Source organism: Chroicocephalus ridibundus, chromosome 1 (assembly GCF_963924245.1).
Source record: "Chroicocephalus ridibundus chromosome 1, bChrRid1.1, whole genome shotgun sequence".
Lineage (NCBI taxonomy): Eukaryota > Metazoa > Chordata > Aves > Charadriiformes > Laridae > Chroicocephalus > Chroicocephalus ridibundus.
In genome coordinates, this window is record NC_086284.1 from 22,435,633 (window position 1) to 22,453,524 (window position 17,892).

General features: G+C 35.8%; 1 protein-coding gene across 6 annotated transcripts in view; it reads left to right on the plus strand.

The window, feature by feature from the left end:
• IFT88 (intraflagellar transport 88) overlaps positions 1-17,892 on the plus strand; it is a 46,620-nt gene that overhangs the window by 18,764 nt on the left and 9,964 nt on the right. For all 6 annotated transcript variants that reach the window (XM_063330993.1, XM_063331001.1, XM_063331009.1 and 3 more), the window contains 9 exons: positions 686-772; positions 1,425-1,611; positions 2,199-2,307; positions 3,862-4,012; positions 5,153-5,268; positions 8,167-8,219; positions 10,036-10,101; positions 11,875-11,981; positions 17,273-17,333. In XM_063330993.1, the coding sequence (XP_063187063.1) occupies positions 686-772; positions 1,425-1,611; positions 2,199-2,307; positions 3,862-4,012; positions 5,153-5,268; positions 8,167-8,219; positions 10,036-10,101; positions 11,875-11,981; positions 17,273-17,333 (937 nt within the window). The remainder of the gene's footprint in view (positions 1-685; positions 773-1,424; positions 1,612-2,198; positions 2,308-3,861; positions 4,013-5,152; positions 5,269-8,166; positions 8,220-10,035; positions 10,102-11,874; positions 11,982-17,272; positions 17,334-17,892) is intronic.

The window sequence follows — 17,892 nt, forward strand, 5'->3', positions numbered from 1 at the left end:
AAAAAAGATGCCTTTTATTTCAAAGTTTCTTTGATAGTTTAATAACTATAAATTTGTATACTTTTTATCCATAAACTTATTTATTTTGAAGTTTATGAAATTTAGTTTTTATATAGTAAAAAAAAAATCTTCTGGCCTCAGTCTTTATGTTTGAGTACTTCCTAAACTTAGACAGGTGTCATCATCTTATTACACAAACCAACTGTGAGTTGAAATCCAATCCTACACTGTCTTGTGTGGTTTTTATATAGCGTGTACTTTTTTTAGCTTTTTAATAAGAATTTTAATGTCAATCATTTTGTGTTAACTGGAAAAATCAGTAAGAGAATTTTAATTAGTTGACTAGATTAAAAGCAAATAATATAAACTTGTGTTTTGTATGTATAGAATTGTCAGATATCTGTGTACTTCTAGGAAGCCATATCTAATCTAAATTTTGAAGAAGTAATAAATAGCCAATACTGTTGAAATTTTGTGACCAAGGTTAATATTATGTATCATACAGATCTACTTCTGTGCGTATATGCTTACAAGCGTGGGTCACAAGCTCTAGTAATTATGTGTGTCAGCATATGAGTTGATAATTTTTGCTGTTTGTTACTGTGAAGTTTTTCAATGCTTTTTGAAAGAATTTTGGTGTAAGTTTGCTTCAGTGGAAAGTAAGTTGTTTCCAAATTGCTTCTAGGCACTGGAGACTTTAAAAATGTTTGAAAAAAAGGACAGCAGAGTAAAGAGTGCAGCTGCAACAAACCTTTCCTTCCTTTACTATTTGGTAAGTGTTTGCTTCAACCGAACTAAGAACTGCAGTTTATGTAGCAACCTTTGTATCTTTGGAGCAATTTTTGTGTCTGTCTAAATACTCTGTGTAAACAAGAAGAAACTGCATGGTAGAGGAGTTATTCTGGAACACCCATTTTTGGCAGTAGTTGAAAGTTTGGAGCATGTTCCTTTGTATCCTGTTGCTGGGAGGAAGAGTGAGATTAAGCCCGGGGCCACAGAAGTTTGCCTGCAGTGGGAGTTGTGCAGAACCTCAGCAGCTGCATTTAAAACTCAGGACCTGCAGACCCTGGCTGAACTTCAGGAACATGTGAAGCATGTAACTTAGGCAGGTGCATTTGTGTATGGTTTGTAGGGTATGGGGATTTATTTTTGTTTTTTTAAAAGAAATATTACCTTGTTGCAGCAAAGAAAACTTCCTGACTGAATGGGACAGAGTGGCAAAACACGTCTCAAAGTGTTAAGTTCTCTGAAACTCAAAAGAGATGATCTGCCTTATGCAATTACATAAGCAATATTTTAGGACTACAGAATGTATTATTTATCTCATTGTCAATCTTTTGAAATTCCACAATATTAACTGTAAGAAGCCACAGCTGCAAGAAAGTTGATAAATGACTAATACAATGTTTGGTTTGTTCCTGTAGGAAAATGAATTGGCACAAGCAACTAACTATGCAGATTTAGCTGTAAATTCTGATAGGTACAATCCAGCAGCTCTAACTAACAAAGGAAATACTGTTTTTGCAAATGGAGACTATGAAAAAGCAGCGGAGTTTTATAAGGAAGCTCTCAGGAATGATTCCTCATGCACTGAAGCACTCTATAATCTTGGTAAGCCAAAGGTGCTTTTGCAATTTAGCTTTTGTCTAAAGGTAACACTAGTGTTTCTGAGAATCTGGCTTTCAAAGTTTTTTCTTGTATAGAAATATATACTAATTATTACTTTAATCAGTAATTTATATTATAACAAGGTATTGATTTGTACTTCCTATGTGTTCTGCAAAAAAATACCAGTGTTAGCAACATCAAATAGTAACTGCACGTGATTAAGTCACTTTGAAGACAAAAATTTCTACTATCTACTAAAAATATACCAGTTTTAGCATTATTAAACCATCAGAGTCATTCTTCTCTAAAAGCCCTCCCTTTCCCTCATTCATGTTGCTCAGAAAGTGAGATTACGTATGTTCTTGGTCTTTGATTAGGTTTGTGTTCCTTGTGTTCATCAGTTTGGTAAGTCGTACTAGCTTCTAAGAATTATAAGCATGACTTTCCAGAATAGAGTCTGTCAACGTCAAGGCAGTTATACTGCCTCCGAGTACTGTGCTCCTATTTCATTTTTCTTGGTTATTCTGTCAGTTAATATGCTGAAGTCATTTTTTTCTCATTGCCTTAATACTGTAACCTTTATTTTTTAGGTTTAACATACAAGAAGTTAAACAGAATAGATGAAGCTTTGGATTGTTTTCTGAAACTCCATGCGATCCTTCGAAATAGTGCCCAAGTCCTTCACCAGATAGCAAGCATGTATCTTTTTCTGGATTATAATAAGTGATTGCGGTTGTAGTAAACTCATTTAATCGGAAATATGTGTTTCAACCATGACACGAGGACTTAGAAACTTACTATAGTGTCCATTATAATTAGGATGATCATACATTGATTCATTCTCTGATGTTTGTAAAAACAAGAATAGAGCTTACAACTTTCTTGAACATTTCCAGTGAGGCAAGTGAAGAAATATATTAAGACTGTTCATGTTGCAGGGGATACATTTACATTCACTATTAAAATGTGTCCTGGAATATTTGAAATGCTGCTGATTTTATTATGAAAATAATGTGGCAGATATAAGCACAATTGAGGAAAACCTTTCAGAAAAAAATAACAGTTAATTAAAACGAAGTTCTGTTCTGAAAGTTGTTTTTGGATTAGTTAGTGTTTGTGTAAGAAAATAATTGTCTCCCAACACTGCAAAAGTTCAACAGATTGAAAAGCTGAGGAGGGGAGGGGTTGGCTTTGCATATCACCAGTGATATTCTACACTACGAATTTCTTTAACAATGCTTCTGAGGATGTAAGGGAGAACTTTGTAGAGTGGAGTTGATGGTTGGACTCGATGATCCCGAGGGTCTTCTCCAACCTAAATGATTCTATGATTCTATGATATGCAAACCATAATAAAATCCTCCCCAAGCAGAACAGATTCCAGTTGATGTACTACACTTACAAGAATAGTGAAGGTGATAAAAGTATTTTTTAATCAGTAAAATAAGTGACTTCCAAAAATGCAGAAGAGCTGTGATTTCTGTTCTGTTATAACAGCCTAGATGGTGCTACAACTCCCAGTTCCCATCTGGGGGAGAACTTAACTGCTCCACTGCTATGTAAAACTGCTTTCCACCAACACTCGCAAGCTTTTTCCATGAAGAGTAGGGTGCAGCAGAAACTGGAAAAATATGTTGGGCAGTAGCTCCAGCTCACATTGCTGCAGAGGTCTGAGCTGTTGTGCCACTCCAGGGTGACTGAGGAGGGGAGAGCACATTGCAAACCTAATTACAGATAAAGCTGCCTCTGTTCTCTGGACCAGAATTGTACATTGTCTGTGCTGTGCTTTTCTGCAGAAAATCTCACTGCAGTCAAAAGTCTGTTCTTGAGGACAGCAGTTTTACCAAGTCACTCACTTTAGGACAAAATGATGCATTACGAAAAGCTATCCAAGTTGTAAAGGCTCCAAATAAATCACTTGGCTCTTACACTTCATTGTTATAAATGATGAAGTCAAAGTAAAATTAGTGACATAGAGAGAGGTGAACCAAGCCCAAAGGTTCTGTTGAGCCCAAAGTGTTCTTAAGGTGAAAGAGCAGCTAAAACCTCTGAATATTTCTCCTTCTTCAGCGTAACAAAAATACTTTGATATGAATTAAATCACTAAAATAATGTGTAAAAAATCCCAGTGTATCTCCACATTACAGCAACTGACATATCTGTCCAGCATATAGATTACACTATGTAAAATAGTAGGAATTCTGAGTAAATCAAATTATCATTAGCATCAGTCCTTGACCAAAGAAAACTCAGATATGAGATCATGGAAGATCCCAATCAAGCCATTGAGTGGCTCCTGCAGTTGATCAGCATAGTACCAACTGATCCACATGTACTTTCAAAGCTAGGGAAATTATATGATAATGAAGGTGATAAATCCCAAGCTTTTCATTATTACTATGAGGTATTTGCTATTTATTGCTTTTCCAATGCACTTTCTCATAATTAAAGAACACTTTGTTGTAAGTTCCTATATCAAATTGAGTCATTTATACTTTTTTAAATGTCATACAAAAAAAACCAAACAGATTTTTTGAGGGGGAGAGAGTTGACAAAATCTAATTTTTGTACTCAGAGCCTAAGGAAACACACAGCCTGTGTTTCCACATGGTATTTGACCTCAGACTTTCATTTTTCATATGGTCATTGTTTACCTTGACCCCTAAAAATTTTAATTTAAAATATAGTCAGTTACAAAATTAAAAATAGATATTAAAATGAATGTAACTTTAAAGGTGTATAACATGACTGTGTTGGTTGAAAGCTAGATCTGTATAATGGATATGGAGATACACATATATAATATGTTTGTGTTTATGTATATTTTAATGTTGCAGTTACACATCCTGTATACACAGTTGCCTAAAGATGGGCATCGTCTCTCATTTTAAACCAGCTATAGTATTGTCTGTACTTTGTAGAGATTCTTTTGTTTTAGAAACAGGAATAAGACAGGAAATTTCTTTTCTGCAGTCTTAGAGGTTTTTTAATTTGTGTAAAATGAGGATGACCAAAGTCTGTGTTGCAATCTGAATAGTAGCGGAGTTGTGCTTGACGATAATTTTGCTGCCTGTTTCAGTGGAAGTTTCTAAAAAGCCAAAAATGTTATTTATGTACATACATACTTCATAGAAAAGAATGTTTTTAGGTAAGTTTTTTAGCAGGCTGATTTGAGGTGGAATTGTACATGTATTAGTTAGCATTGTTTAATGTCTTAGGTAACACTCACATGTAGACATGATCTAAGTAAACGTTTTTGCTGTTGCAAACTATTTAAAATAATATTTCAAATAAGGCTAGATGGAAAATGTGACAGACTCATCTCAGGTAACTTCTAAAAAGCATTCCATAATTAGAAAACTTGGCATGCTTTTCCCCCCTCTACCCCCCCAGGATTACATGTTATAGCACACTACTTCCATTCATATATTACACGATTTTGGCATCTGGAGAATTAAATGCTTGAGTAAGATATTCCAGGAGTAACATAAAGATGTTGTTTATCACTAAAATTGTGTTTCTTTCACCTTTCTTATTTTGTCAGTCATACCGGTATTTCCCTTCAAACATTGAGGTCATTGAATGGCTGGGAGCCTACTACATTGACACCCAGTTTTGTGAAAAAGCCATTGAGTACTTTGAAAGAGCAGCACTTATCCTGTAAGTAATTATTATTTTACTCCTACTCAAATATTTTGTGATTAGATGTCCATAAGTATACCTAGAGATAAATTAGTTGTGTAACTTTAATGTTAAAAGCAAACACCACAGTTAAGACTATTTGTGTTTGTTTACAGTGTATTTTTGCTCTTACTATGCCATTTCAATGTTAATGGCATTGGGCCATTATTGGTCCTCCATTGGGCCCAAGAAAGTATTAGGATCTCTTTTCTCTATCCTCTGCCATTATACACCGCTATGAAGTGGGGAAGAGCTCTCCTAGAGCCACCAAGACCTCTTTCTGTATGGCTTTATATGAAATATGTCTTTTCTATTATTTAATAATGTGCTGAGGATTTGATGATTTAAATGCATTTTTTAGCAGTTCTTGCTGCATTTCCACTTTTTACGTAACTCCTACTCCTATAAAAAGGCTATTACAAATAAGGTATAGAAGTAAGGAAAAATGTGCAGTGCAGAATTACCTATCGTTAGTGAAAATAAGTTGACAGATCAAATTGATCCTCATAGAGGTATTTGAAATATATTGAGTTTAGTTCAGTAATGTAATTGTTGAAATTGTCCTTTAGCAGAATGCACTTAAGAAAGTATATAAGCTATATATTTTATTTTAGATCAGAAAGGGAGCTTACCAGACAAATGGTTAATAAACAAAAACGTGGGCAAATTTAAATCTGTAATCCAGAGTTCAAACAGAATGCTAAAAAGTAATGCATATGGTCTTTTTACGTGGAAACAAATATTTGTCTATATATTCATGAAGAATTTCGTGTTAATAGACCAACTAAAATACATGCAGACAAAATTTGCTTCAACAAGTGTGAATGTCTCTATTTTGTGCTTTGGGAAACCTATCAAAAATCAGGCTAAGCAAAACTCAGTTATTGCTTGTCTTGTGATGATGTAAAATTTGACATTCTTTTTGTTTTGTGAATCTGAATGCATGCATGAACAAGACAGCATGTGAACTAAAATTTGCACAATGTTATTCAAGGAAAGATGATACTGTGAATAAGTTGTTAGAAGTTCAGTAAAAAATACTAATTCTGGTTTTGAAAGGGCTTGAGTTAGAGTACACACTGATTATAGAAGAGAAAATCCGAGGTTTAAATTAGGATTAAAAATGGAAACAAAAATAAATAGAAACACATAGACTTCACCCAAATTGTTGTATGATTATAAAGAAGTAGAGGTGTAGATTAGATGAAAATACACAGGACACAATTCACAGAAATCACGGTTCACAGGCTTGCCAACATTCTTTTCAGTATAAATTCTGGCCACCTTAAAAAATTGTATTGTAGTCAAGCTATGAGATCGTGTATGCTGGCGTTCACAGCCTTCTTAGAAACTTTGGAAAGAAACAGCTGAAACTAAAAAGAATTATTTCATAATCTTGTTTTGGCAAAAATCTAAATATTTTATGCTTCATGTTGCTCTCAGTCCATGCATGAAATGTGAAGTACGTGGATTGTAAAGTACTTAGGAATAATTGGCATATGAAATTCTTCAGTATTATTTGCATTTGTAATCTATCTGTAATACAGAGAAATTATTTCTCTGTGGGATGAGATTGTTAATAGTAGATAACAAAACATGGATGTTTTGGAGTTTATCTGGTATTACAAATAGAGTCTAGATATGCTAATTAATAAATATGAATATTTGGTTACAAATTGCTACTAATTGTAAATAAAGTTACATTTTAAAATTAAACTTTATTTTAACCATAACCAGAATTTTTTAGTTTAACATTGTTTAGTGTATTCAGTGTTTTAATCACAATAATTACACTTCAAATTGCGTTCTAAGATAATATGTTAGACAATGAATTGAGAAACATTTTTTCATTATTACATTTTACTAGCATGCACAAATCTATCATTAATAAAAGGAGTTGTGCAGCTAATGCTGGCTGCTGAAAATTTATTCTACCTAGAATTTTCATACTGAAATGCGTAATAAACTTTATTATGGTGTCTGCTTGGCTGCCTTTCTTGTTTGCAGGAGACATTCAGCTGAAACTAAAAAAGGTGAAGCAGATGTCTTTCATAAGCTTGTTTGGCAACTACGAGGCAAACAGATTAATATTTAGAATTAAAAATTGCCTATGCTGTGAGTGGAGGGAAAAAACTGAAGAGAATAAGTACAAAACTATTCTGAAAATGTTAGCATCAGTGCCTTTGGGATATGCTACTGTTTGAATTGTAAGCCATGTGTGAAAAGTGCTTTGGCTTATAGAGCATCCTTTACACTGCTGACATGAAAATTTCCTAATTTTCACATTATCTTGATAAGAACGAGAAAAGAGTCCAATGGTTTTGTTGTACATGCTTAAACGTCTCAAATATTTTTTCTGACTGCATCTCTCGCTGTTACGTGCTAAAAAGAGAAGGACAGGTAGCAGCTTGGACATTGAGGTGATGACACAGAAGAGAAGCCAGGGTTTGAAGCTGTCTGTGGGGAGTGTGATTCCTGGCAGGGATCCCTTGGGCGTGCTTGGGACCCTGCTGCTGGGACTTCCTCAGAACACAGTTCAGCATTTTATTCTCCCCCATTGTGTGCTTCTGTGTCTCAGACAAAGATTAGTGGTTCGCATCTCAGGTCTACTAATTGTGTCTGGTGCGCAGAACGATGAGCAGGAGAAAGGCTATAATATAGAATACAAATGAGTGTCATCGAGGCCTGAACACACAGGAGCATGACGCAGGGGTAGACAGTGTGGAACGGAACAGGCTAAATCCTTCCTAGGAAGGCAGTATGCTTGGTGAAAAATGTCAAGAGTAGTTTAGTAGTAAGTCTTTACCAACGCTATGCAGATTATTTTGCTTTTTCATTGTTTGTCAGTCTGCATAATTTTATTTTATTTATATGCAGACCGACAGAAGTGAAATGGCAGCTGATGGTTGCCAGTTGCTACAGGAGAAGCGGTAAGTTCTGTAACTCTTTTGTAATTGGTTGGAGGTTTGTAACATTTTTTTGTAATTATCTGGGGTTGTTCAGCCTGAAGAATAGAAGGGGGATTATAAGAAAGATAAAAACTTTTTACCAGGGCCTGTAGTGATGGGACAAGGGACAACAACAACAGGCTTTAAACTGAAAGAGGGTAGACTTCGATGGGACATAAGGAAGAAATTTCTTAAAATGAGGGTAGTGAGACACTGGAACAGGTTTCCCAGAGAGTTGTGGATGCCGTATCACTGAAAGTGTTCAAGGCCAGGCTGGATGGGGCTTTGAGCAACCTCAACTAGTGGGAGGTGTCCCTGCCCATGGCAGGGGGGTTGGACTAGATGATCTTCAAAAGTCCCTTCCATCCCAAACCATTCTATGATTAATTTTGTTTAGATTGATGTTTTGATTTTTTTTTTTAATCTTTTCTACCTGATGTGAATACTGGTCCTAAAGTTTGTTTGAAAATTCAGTTACATATTAATTTTTTTTATGAGTTTTCTGCGTATATGTAATAAAATGTGACTTTTCTTTTAAGTCCAGGAAGTGTGCCTGCACTGACTTATGCACAAAACACTCCTTGTGCTGTTAAATAAGTAAAATAAAGATAATACTACAGCATGAATGATCTGATAAAAGTTTTTTTTAATGTTATTATACTACCACCTGATCTAACATAAGTAATTAGATTTTAAAGTTGATTAATTCCTATTCCTTTTCAGCTGCAGGTATAATTTTTCAGTATTAAAATAGTATTTGTGTTACACAAACAAAAGACAAACTTAATGTGCTGTATTTTCTTACTGGGAACATAATAGGCAAAATGGAAAGAGACTAATCTTTCTGGGTTTTTCATCACCTAAAAAGCATTCAAGGCACTTGATGGTGTAAATAATACTTTTCTTTCTTGCTGTCCCATTTTATCACTCTCCTTTATGCTTCTTTAGAACTTTACATAACAGACTTCCATAATAAGTAAGTGCATTTTCTGAGTCTGCTCAGTTATTTAATACAACAGTGAGAAAAGGAACAGAACCTGGGGAAGTCAGTGAATTAAGAACAGTCAGCACCACTCGAAAGTAGACAGATTAACTGTTTTCCCAGCAAAGAAACACTGGTTTTGGCTGCCTTTTAGACTATTTATGATTCACTGGCAAAATTCCCAGCTGATTGTGTTAACACGTAGCAGATCTCTATCTTGCACTAGGAAAATAAAAATAGTGATACCTCAACAAACTTTTTTTTGTCAGATATTTTATGGCTATGATGTTTTAGATTCACAGGGTCTGTCAGTCCTTTCCATAATAATCAAGCCGAGCCAAAACTGAAGGCAAAAGTCTTAAAGGATAATTACTTTGCTACTAGATTTGGGCAAAGGAGAGACACACAATTAGTATTCTGAGGGAAGGAAGGACAGGCAGAGCTCAACTGTTAAACATTTCTATTTGACCAAACCATGCATTTGCAGCCTCAGGTAAACCCTGGTATGCTTTATACAGCTTGTCTAGTAGATGTGTCTTAGAACAATAGGGTCCTAGAGGCAGGTCAAAAAAGGGGCAAAAATCAGGAAACTCCTCTTAGTTCTGTTATTTACAGAGTAATTTGGGCTGTTTTCAGATGCTCTTAGTTTTTACTATGAGTAATAAAAGAATGTTAAATTTGGTTTTGTCAAATTTGATCTTATGATACTAAATCATGTACTCAAACTAAAAGGATGAAGTGATGTTAAACAGGGTCTGTTTTTCATCAGATATTCTTTTTGGATATATGGATTGGAGGTGTTTGCTTTGTTTGCAGGTAATTACCAGAAAGCACTAGAGAAATACAAAGTCATTCACAGAAAATTCCCAGAGAATGTTGAATGTAAGTTGTTTCATTGAGTGGTGCAACTATCAGAGGTAACTTTTTTACATTGATATGTGTGTTAGTAATCGTATGATGTAAGTATTTTTCATGTGAAAATATTTTCATGAACTAACATTTTTACTCATGCTAATGCTGCATGTTTTCTGTGACAACACTAAAGCATGATTTAAGAAATATTAAGGTAATGCTGAAGAAGAGATTAAAATTAACTTTAGTGGATTGGTTGAGTTCTCTCTCATACGTGCTTTCTAAATTTTATAACTATGTTACTTATTTAATCTTTCTTATGATAAAATACACGTATTTTTACTTCTAGTCACTGGTGGTTGAAACTCCTGATGTAAGTTTCTAGATATAAGAAAATCTTATTGTTAAGTTTTACCAAAACCAGGCCTTCCAAAACAATGTAGAGGGTGAGATTTTGTTGTTGGGTTTTTAACTATAATAGGTCAGCCAGTCTCTCGAAAATCCCTTGAGAATTTCAAACCAAACTGCAGGAAACATAACTTTGAAGAGTCAGATATTTTGCAGAATCAGTCACACTATACTCTAAATGAAAAAGCCCTGTAGAAAATTGGGGTTGTCACTGGTTGTGAGAACATCCTCTTAACAACCCACGCTGTGCCTCACTAATTCCAAAATATGAGCTTGTTGCCAGCAAGCCTGTGCTTTTAAATACTATGTGGGAAGAACATTCACTGTACTTTAAAATAAAATCCTATTGTTCTGCTTTAATAAACACTGCTTTTTAAAAGAGAAATCGTACAGCTCTGTTGTACAAGAGAAATTCAATACTATGACTCCTCAAAGTTATAAGCAAAATGTTATGTTCGTATTGGTCACACATATTTCAGAGGGGTGGAGCACTTAGTAAACCTTTTAGAATCCTAGTATTTTTCTGAATGTAGCTTCTACAAATTATGAAACGGAGGCCGGAGTTTTAGTTTTTTGTGTTTTAAAAGTTTTCTGCTGTTGAAACAATGGTTTTTCACGCATCCCTCCCTGTCCATGTGCTTCCGTCTTCCTTATGCCGGTTCTGATGCTTACCTGACCCCTCAGTGAACAAGTTCAGTTCCCAATATCAGCAGAACACTAACTTAGCACAGAAGGAAAATCAGGAGCATTCAGGAGGATAATGGCTCATGTCATGCTTGTTTCTGCTTCAGAGGCAGTTCTTTCAAAAGGATGTTGACAAACACGTAGGAATAGCAACAATGTTTTCAGAGTTTGGTATAGTGTCTCAGGAGACTTTTTAGGGGTTCATTTGGTTCCATCATACGGTTACAGTCGATCTTCATGTCTGGTTTGTTGTTTGTTGTTTTTTTTTAATTCTATAAATACTAATCTTTAAAAAATCAACACAGCAGCAGAAAAAAGAAACCATTCTGATTAACTTGGCTTTTGTAAAGTTGTTTTCATCAAAATGCTATTGGTAGTGGCTCCTCAGTAATAACTTAATGTCATTATTATGCTTTCCAGTTTCCAAAGTATTTTGCAAATGTCAAGAGTTCTGAGCCAGATGACTTAGTGTGTCTTCTGCCTTCCACATATGTAAATGGTATTTGTACTGTTCATGGATATAGACACTGCATCACAGAAAATGTTAAATTATTTGCAAACGATCACAACTTGCATAGTGATACTGGACTAGTGTCACCTTGTATTCTCAGCTATTTGCATTGTTTGCCATTCTGTATTCTGTGAGGGTGCATTTGTAGTTTGACCTGCTTGTAAGCCTTTTTTTTAAACAATGTTTTGCTTTTCAATTAGGCCTCCGATTTTTAGTTCGTCTCTGCACAGATATGGGGCTGAAAGAAGTCCAGGAATATGTGACAAAGCTCAAGAAAGTGGAAAAATTAAAAGAAATAAGAGAGCAGGTAAGTTTGTTTCTTTCTGTGATTATACAGTATCACTACGTACATAGATGAAACTAAAATAGTGTTTATGATACTTCAAGATAAAACGTGTATTAACTTCCGGCTTTAGAGAGGCTCGTATTTTGTGGTTTTGGGGTTTTTAGTTTTAAATTACTGATCAGCCTTATATCTGTCTGAATGGTTTTTGAGCACCGGATTTTCTGTGATTTTTAAATACTAGTGAAAGATGGGTTATGTGGATGTGATGGGAATGCCGGAGCCACCCACATAATTCAATGTCTCTGGAATGTTGTCTTTCCTACTTATTTGCCAAACTGTATAAAGTGTATTTATGAGCCAAGTAATAAAGCAACTACAGGGAGAGAAGGGGAGCCTGAGAATTTGTCCATGTAGTAGAACTCCTTTTTGCTATATACAAAGTTGCAACACTGGCAGATTACATAGGTAGAAGTAAATTATTCACGTTAGTGCCAATTTTTAAACTGTAAAAAAAAATTCCATGGAAAAGCTTCAGGCTGTGAAAGGTATGAGATCATAACTTCTGTTCTGTTCAGAGGAATGAACGTGTGCGTGTGCATCATTTTCTTGCTATTCCTGTCATAAAGTAAGATTTTAAAATTAAAATCAGCTTCTTGTTTGGAAAGCGTTATCGTGCTGTTGAGCTGCAAAGTGCTCATGCTTGCTCTTCCTATCCATTGAATTGCCTCAAAGCTAAATGGTCACGTTAGGACATGTTAAGTCTTACCTAGTTTGCCCTGCTCTTAGTGACACCTACTGTCTCCTCTTTGATGTCAGGTCCATGTGTTAATGCATCCTTTGTTACTTCACTTTTACTTCAATTCCAGAGAATCTCAGAATGCACATGTACACTTGGACATTTTAAAAATGAAGCTCACAAGGAGAAACACTGATCAAAGGATTCCAAATTTATGCCACAAGCTTACTTTGGGGGCCTAGTTGAAGTGTATTGGCTTGGATTCTCAGTAAATGTAGAATTTGAAACACTTGGGAAAATGGACAAAAGAAAGCAGTCCACAAATGTGGTGCAGTAATATTCCTCCATGTCTCCCCCATAACGGTATCAGTAAGCAAAACAGATCACCAGATATAATGATCCTGTCCTGCAAAACTCATAATTTAAGAGATCTCTCTGAAGTGTGTTAAACAGCCTTTGCTTGGTTTCTAGGGAATATCAGTTAAATGTCAGTGACATACATAATTCTTTGCAATAACTTTCAATACCTCAATGCTTTACTCGGGAAACCTCGGAGATTAAACCAGTTTAAACTGTATTATTTTATAGTTGGTGAGAGAGGTCCCTGGAGACGGAGATGTTATCTATTTCCTTGCATATAATTCCAGCATTTTTTACACTGAAGGTGTTAACACTTTTTTCCTTTAAGAAAGTTAATGTTTGAGTATGTAAATAATAATAATAAAAAAAACTTGTCACATCTCTTCCTGTTTATTTCAGTTGGAAGCGGGAGCTTTCCTGAAGACATTTCTGTACTTCCTGGTGGAGAAAAACCTACCAGTAAAATATTTAAAAGATCGTAGAATAGTTTGGATTGGAAGGGATTTTTAAAGGTCATCTAGTCCAACCCCCCTGCAATGAGCAGGGACATCTTCAACTAGATCATGTTGCTCAGAGCCCTGTCCAACCTGACCTCGAACATTTCCAGGGATGGGGCATCTACCACCTCTCTGGGCAACCTGTGCCAGTGTTTCTCCACCCTCATAAATTTTTTTTTCCTTATATCTAGTGGGAGTCTACCCTCCTTTAGTTTAAAACCATTACCCCTTGTCCTACTGCAACAGGCCCTGCTAAAAAGTTTGTCCCCATCTTTCCTGTAGGCCCCTTTAAGTACTGGAAGGCTGCAGTAAGTTCTCCCTTCTCTCCTCCAGGCTGAACAACCCCAACTCTCTCAGCCTTTCTTCATTGGAGAGCTATTCCATCCCTCTGATAATTTTTGGGGCCCTGCTCTGGACCCACTCCAACAGGTTCATGTCTGTCTTGTACTGGGGACCCCAGACCTGGACACAGTACTCCAGGTGGGGTGTCATGAGAGCGGAGTAGAGAGAAGAATATGGTGTCTATGATGGCATTTATAGTTAGTCAAAGCTTTAAGGTAGATCTGCCTAAACATTCTCCTATAGTGTGTTGCCCAGAAAAGAAATCAGGCTTTTAAATTTGAATAAGCCTGATTCTATTCTAAATTAACTAACCCAATTCTCTTTTAAACAGAGAAAACTGAAATGCACTAGGTTTAAAAAAAAAACCAAACCCAAAACAAAACAAAAACACACCACCCCCTCAAAACCACCACCACCAATAGAAATAAAACAGGTTTCTAGTCAGCTCTGTCAACTTCATCCCTGCAGGCCGGCCATGCTTCCAGCCTGTTGGAGTAAGCTCAGTGAGTTTTTGAATGGCAGCAAAAATCTGCCGCTGTCGTTCCTAGTACATTCTCTTCAGAACCTCTGAAGTCTGATCAGTTGCTTTCTGCTCCTTGCAGCTCCTTGACACGGGGGTGCATGCTCCCATCTCCCTCTTCTGGCTCTCTTGTCAGCCACACTCTGAAATCTCCCAAGTTCGGTGTCTCCTCAAGGAAAGGAACAACTTTTTTCTGTCCCTCAAGGAACCCACTGACCCAGTTTTCTTAAAAATCAACACCATTGTAGATGTAGAGGAACAAAGACACTAAGAAAAAACAATGTTACAGAACGCACTGCAATTTAGTATGCTGCCATCCTGTATTAGAAGTTGAGTATATTTCTGTGAGAGAATCCCGATATCAGTGCTGTCTTGCAAACAATAGCCCCACAGTTCCTTTTTGCTATTGCTATTATGTCTGGGTTCCCATCCTGTGGTTTTGGGATTGGGGAATTTTTTTGTTTGCTTGATGTGTGTGTGTGTGGTTTTTTAGTCTTATGTCTACCATCTGGCTTTGGAAATTACTAGGTATTTTTGTCCTAAGAAATTTCTTCTGTCATCCATAAGCATATAGTCATAAACTATACTTTCAAGTTCTAAAATTATCAAATTTTAATATTTCACCACCTAAGTTTCCAATAGCAACGCTGGCTTCAGTTAGCAGTACCAGATATAGTTCAATTCATGCTCCCAATTTCATACTAACCTGTGATTTCTCGATTGCACCCAATAAAGAGAAAATAGATAAATGCTGGTGTAATATACTTACATTTCAAAATCTGCACACAGACTTTGTCTTCCTGTAGAAATCGATCAAAATTTGCTATTCTGCATTGTTTTTCCAGAATACGTTGGATAACGTATAAACTCCAAAACACATGGAGTTTATACCAAAATAAATATTCTGGAGTACTTATTTCACTCGGTTCTCAAATATGGACAAGTTGTTAAACACTTCCAGCCAAGAATCTGGGAACATCTGTGGGGTTCATTCCCTGTAGAAATTTTTCTCCCTGCCTCTCACAGTATTGGATTTTTACTTCACATGTTGGTTTTTTTTTTCTCCTTTTTTTACTGCATTAATTTTTTTTTTTTTTATGTTTCAGTTTAAAAAAGACAGTAACAGTGTTAACAGTGTAAAAGTTCACACAGCCTTCTTGGCACTGATGTATATGCACATTACTATTTATTTCCGTTAAGTGAGCTTAATGACTGAAAATGAGGGACTGATTGGGTGTGGTGTGAAGCAGTGATGATAGGTGCAAACATTGAGGGGGACTTACTGCTTTTACCTTCAGGCATCTACATCTGGACTAATCATCCTAAATTTCTTTTGCAGTCATGGGAGAGAAATAGGCATTTTTAGGGTGGAAATCATTGGACCTATTTTAAATGTCTGCTTTTAGTATGGGATGACTTATAAACTACGCACTTGGAACTTTACAGGAATTAGTCATATGCTTAAGCTGAAGTACTTCTATAGTATTTTGGGAGTAAAGTCCCAGGATGTAAATGCCATGAGGGCACTATCACATAGGGATCACTTCCCTCTGACAGACAGAAGCTGAGCTTCCACTGGCAGACTCATTGTCAGCCATTCAACATTTGGAGAGTCTGAACATGCTTCCTGAAGGACTGATATACTGGACTGCTAATAGGATATTTAATCCAGAATTCAGAGAACATATTTTAGACTTGAGGATTTCCCAAAATAAATAAAAAGTATGAGAAATTTGGTCCCAGACTGGATCGCTTCAAGACCGTTCCTGGTTTCACACTAGGCTCCCTGCTTTCCTGTCTGACTCCTGTGAGTTTTGATTTAAGGGTTCTTCCGTTTTCTGTTGGCATCAATTTTGAAAGTTCTTTCAGTTCTGTGTCATTCCAACTTTGCCAGACTCCATGATATTTTTCTGGTGAAAAATGAGTGAAGAAGCTACAGTAATTGGCCTGAACACATAGGTAGTGTGCACATGTGTTTTTATCAGATCCTGAATTCATGTTTTGAAATAAGATGCAGAGATTACTTTATTAACAACTGAGTACTTTAAACACCAAGTATTTGTACCTATCCATCAAAAAGTCCCTTGTTGAGATGTACCTTCTTGTAATTGACAAGATATTTGCATGAGAAATTTGGTGGTTTGCCAGGAGAAGCCAAGTCTGCCATGTGATACAGAGGTATTGCTTTGATAAACTTTAAAGTTTTCAAATAACACTAAAAAAACACAGCTGGAAGATGTTTATGGTGCCTTCCTCAGTGCAAGAGAGCTGACTTTTTAAACACAACTTTTAAAGTATTTACCTTCACCTTTATCTTGCATTTAACACTCAACAGCAAATTAAATTTTGCTGTAAAGTACAGTGCTGTGCCAAGTATTCAAAATTTAAGATCTATGGGGTGAATAGTTCTTTTTATAGATTTCCCTACTTCCCCCCCTTGAATCTTTACAATAATAAAACGCTTGTGGGATTTACAAGACGTTAATAGGCAGAGGCTACTTTGAACTCATGCAAGGAGGGCTATGTTGCCTGTTTTTTCAGCTGTACCTCACAAAGGTACATCTGAACTATTTTTATACACATTCTTTGTATAAATTTTATCTGAAGAAAAACGATTTATTGAGATGCTCTGTTTGAATTTCATAGAACTCATTTTATGTAAACTTTGGATTTAACACTGATTTTAAGGACAACTTTGTTGGAAAAGGAAGGTTTATTAGTTACAGTATAGTAAACCTACTTTAATGTTCTTCTACTGTTTTATTAATAAGCTGAGTTTTCAATAATTATCTTTAATGTATATTACTAAATGGGGGTTTTGTTTTGTTCTTTTCAAATCTTTGTGACTGTTCACCAGCGCATTAAATCTGGCAGAGATGGCAGCGCACGTAGCCGCAGAGAAGGAAATGCTGGTGGTGGTAAGTACTTAATGTCTCTGCTTTAAATATCAGATTTGTTAGGATCCTAAAGAAACTAGTTTTTTTTAAAGTGTTTGTAAAACATCTTTACATTCTGAAATGCACACAAATATATAATATGCAAGTACTTCACAAATTTTATTTCATAATTTTTCATTATCTCATTGCTGTATGAAACCTCAGCTGGTACAGTAGCATGGATTTTGTCTAAGATTTGTGCCTTACATACAGATCTCAGTATATTCCAAAGCTAAATTTCTACATCAGTACTGTGGACTTGAACGTTTTTATCCCATTAACTTTGGAATATTTGCTGTAAGGAATCATTTATTATAACAAAAAAGAACATGTAAGCTATGAAAAACAGGAATTCATTGTGTCTTTATTTAACATAGAGAAAAGGGAATTTTGTGCCCACCATCTAGTCTGTTACATTAGGTGTTCGTTACAAGTTCAAGAGGCTATTTTGTACAGCTGACTTTGTAATAAGAAGACACCCATACTATCTTTGAGCTGCTTCTTGCCCTTTTCCCAGTGTAGCAGAGTTGAGTCTTCCATA